Source organism: Chrysochloris asiatica, unplaced genomic scaffold (genome assembly GCF_000296735.1).
Source record: "Chrysochloris asiatica unplaced genomic scaffold, ChrAsi1.0 scaffold00069, whole genome shotgun sequence".
In the NCBI taxonomy this organism is placed as follows: domain Eukaryota; kingdom Metazoa; phylum Chordata; class Mammalia; order Afrosoricida; family Chrysochloridae; genus Chrysochloris; species Chrysochloris asiatica.
Genome location: NW_006408587.1, coordinates 9,424,025 through 9,426,203, shown reverse-complemented (window position 1 = coordinate 9,426,203; position 2,179 = coordinate 9,424,025). Strand labels below are relative to the sequence as shown.

Here is a 2,179-nt window from a genome sequence, read left to right as displayed (position 1 = left end):
CAGGGCACATTGCCACCAACCAACTTTGTACTGGGCACTTCAAATACGTTACTTAGCTCTCGCAACAACAAAAGGTGAAACTGAGGTTCAGGGAGTGACTTGCTCAAAATTACAAAGGAGGCACAGTGTCCAGGCGGGCTCGCCGGGAAAGGTTTATCAGGCTGCAGAGTCCGTGTTCTGCCACCCTGATCCGTCTTCCACGTTTCCACCAGGTCCCACTTACAGCCCTTTCCTATGTTTCTGCTACATCTCTATGCCAGCTCTTTCCATTTCACCGAGCAGCTGGGGCTGGCCACGACAATGTGAGGAGGTGTGCCTCAGATGCTTGGAGGAGGACAGGGCGAGACCTCTGGGACTCAAGCTTTTCTCCCCGCGTCTTCACCAAGGCTCAAGCTACAGGATGATCAGTGGTCCATTCCAAGACTTGTGGCTCTCATGCAAGCTGAGGTGGAAAGGATAAAAGAAAGAGGTTCCCGAAGGACTGAACTCACTCCTCCAGACCGTAGCCTCGTAGGCACCGTCACCAAGGCTCACGCTGGTCCCTCTGGCGGTAGCGCGCAGGCGCGGGGTTCTCTCTCGCGGCCCCACCCCCACCCCTCCCTTCTGCGCGCCGCCCTTTCACCCTGGCAACCGCCGCGCGACAACAGCGCGGCGAGGGCTGGGCGCGGACGGGGAGGGGCCGGGCGGCGCCGCTGTGGACTGAGGCATAAGCTGCGGCGTTGGAGACCAAGCGGGGGAACTGCGGTCACGGATAGCGGTTTTGGCGTGTTCCACCTCCCTCTGTCTCATCACACGGTTCTTCGGCGCGATTTCGAGCCCAGTGGGCTCAACCCGTAGTCATGGACTCCCAGAAAGTAAGCGGAGGAGTGGGGCGCGGAGACGGGCGGGGCTGGGTGGGCACTGGGCGTGGGGTGCCGGCCGGCGAGGAGCGGGCCTGGCGGGCAGGCCTGACCGCGGCAGAGAAGCGGAAGGCCACCCAGCCAGTTTGACTGGGGAGGAAGCGGCGCTTGCCCGGGTCCGGGGACCGCGCCCGGTGACCCGAGCTGGCCTCTGCCCTGCACTGTCCCAGACCCTGGCTCCTGGTTTCTTAACCCATCCCTGGCTGTAGGGCTCTAGGCCCCTTAGATTCCTGTAGCCTACAGCGGGTTTATTTCTCCTCAGAAGACAGGCAACCATGCACAGCCTGGTTCTGGTTCTTGCTCTTTCCTCCAAGTTACCTCTGTTGGAACAATACATGCTGTTTAGATCATGCACCGAATCTCTTTTGTACATCCCCTAGTTTCCTACGCCCCTCCTGTGGCTTATCATAAGCAGGTCTTGTTTGTTGTATTGAAGGAAAAGACTCACAGTTGTCAAGGCAGCGTCCTACCTTCTTTTACCAATTGAGGTTGCTGGTTACAGTTACCTAGTGGTTGTTTAGGAATGTTGTGTACTTTCCAAACAAGTGAAGGAAAGGATGTACAGAACTTGCCTTTTGAATTAAGAGAAAAATGTATAGAGGACAAAGTTAATGTCTCGACTTTAGTTAGAAGTGAGTTATAATCCTTTTTTAGAAATCAGCCACTTTGTTCTCTTTGTTAGATTATAGCCTAATTGAAATGTAGAAGCACGTGTTACTATTAATATAACTGGTTGGTAAAAAATAGAAAACGGCATATCCGAGAAGCCATTCTGCTATTAGAAAACACTGGAAAGATGTATTATAACAACCTCTTCTGATAATTTTGTGAGTTCACCTCTTTGTGGATCCCTGTGGGTTATGAAAATGGTGATGTGTTAAGTATTGATTATGAAGTATTCAGAAACTTTGCACATGATTTCATTGTATAAATGCATTTTGAAATTCAATTGGATATAGGTTCAATTTTTATTTTCATAACTATTAGACATTTTAAAAAGAATTAATTTCTTTGTTTTTAATATGTACACATTTAAAATATTATCTGCGTAAATGTATAAAATATACCCACTCCTCACTCACCAACATAGTTGGGTTCGTTGTGTGAAAGTGACATTATGTGAAAATGGGAGATGACATCTTATCACACAATGGAGAGTGGACTATATCATTAAGCATCTGGCAGATTGTATCATGATATAATTGGCAAATCACTGAGAATCATGACCTAGCCAAGTTAACACACAACCTCAACCATGAGAGCCAGCATTACTTTCACCT

At 49.6% G+C, this 2,179-nt stretch overlaps 1 protein-coding gene across 2 annotated transcripts in view; it reads left to right on the top strand.

Annotated features, from left to right (window-relative positions):
* Positions 1-761: 761 nt before the first annotated feature.
* FSD1L (fibronectin type III and SPRY domain containing 1-like) overlaps positions 762-2,179 on the top strand; it is a 70,643-nt gene continuing 69,225 nt past the window's right edge. For both annotated transcript variants that reach the window (XM_006864697.1, XM_006864698.1), the window contains exon 1: positions 762-854. In XM_006864697.1, the coding sequence (XP_006864759.1) occupies positions 840-854 (15 nt within the window). In that variant the 5' untranslated portion in view covers positions 762-839. The remainder of the gene's footprint in view (positions 855-2,179) is intronic.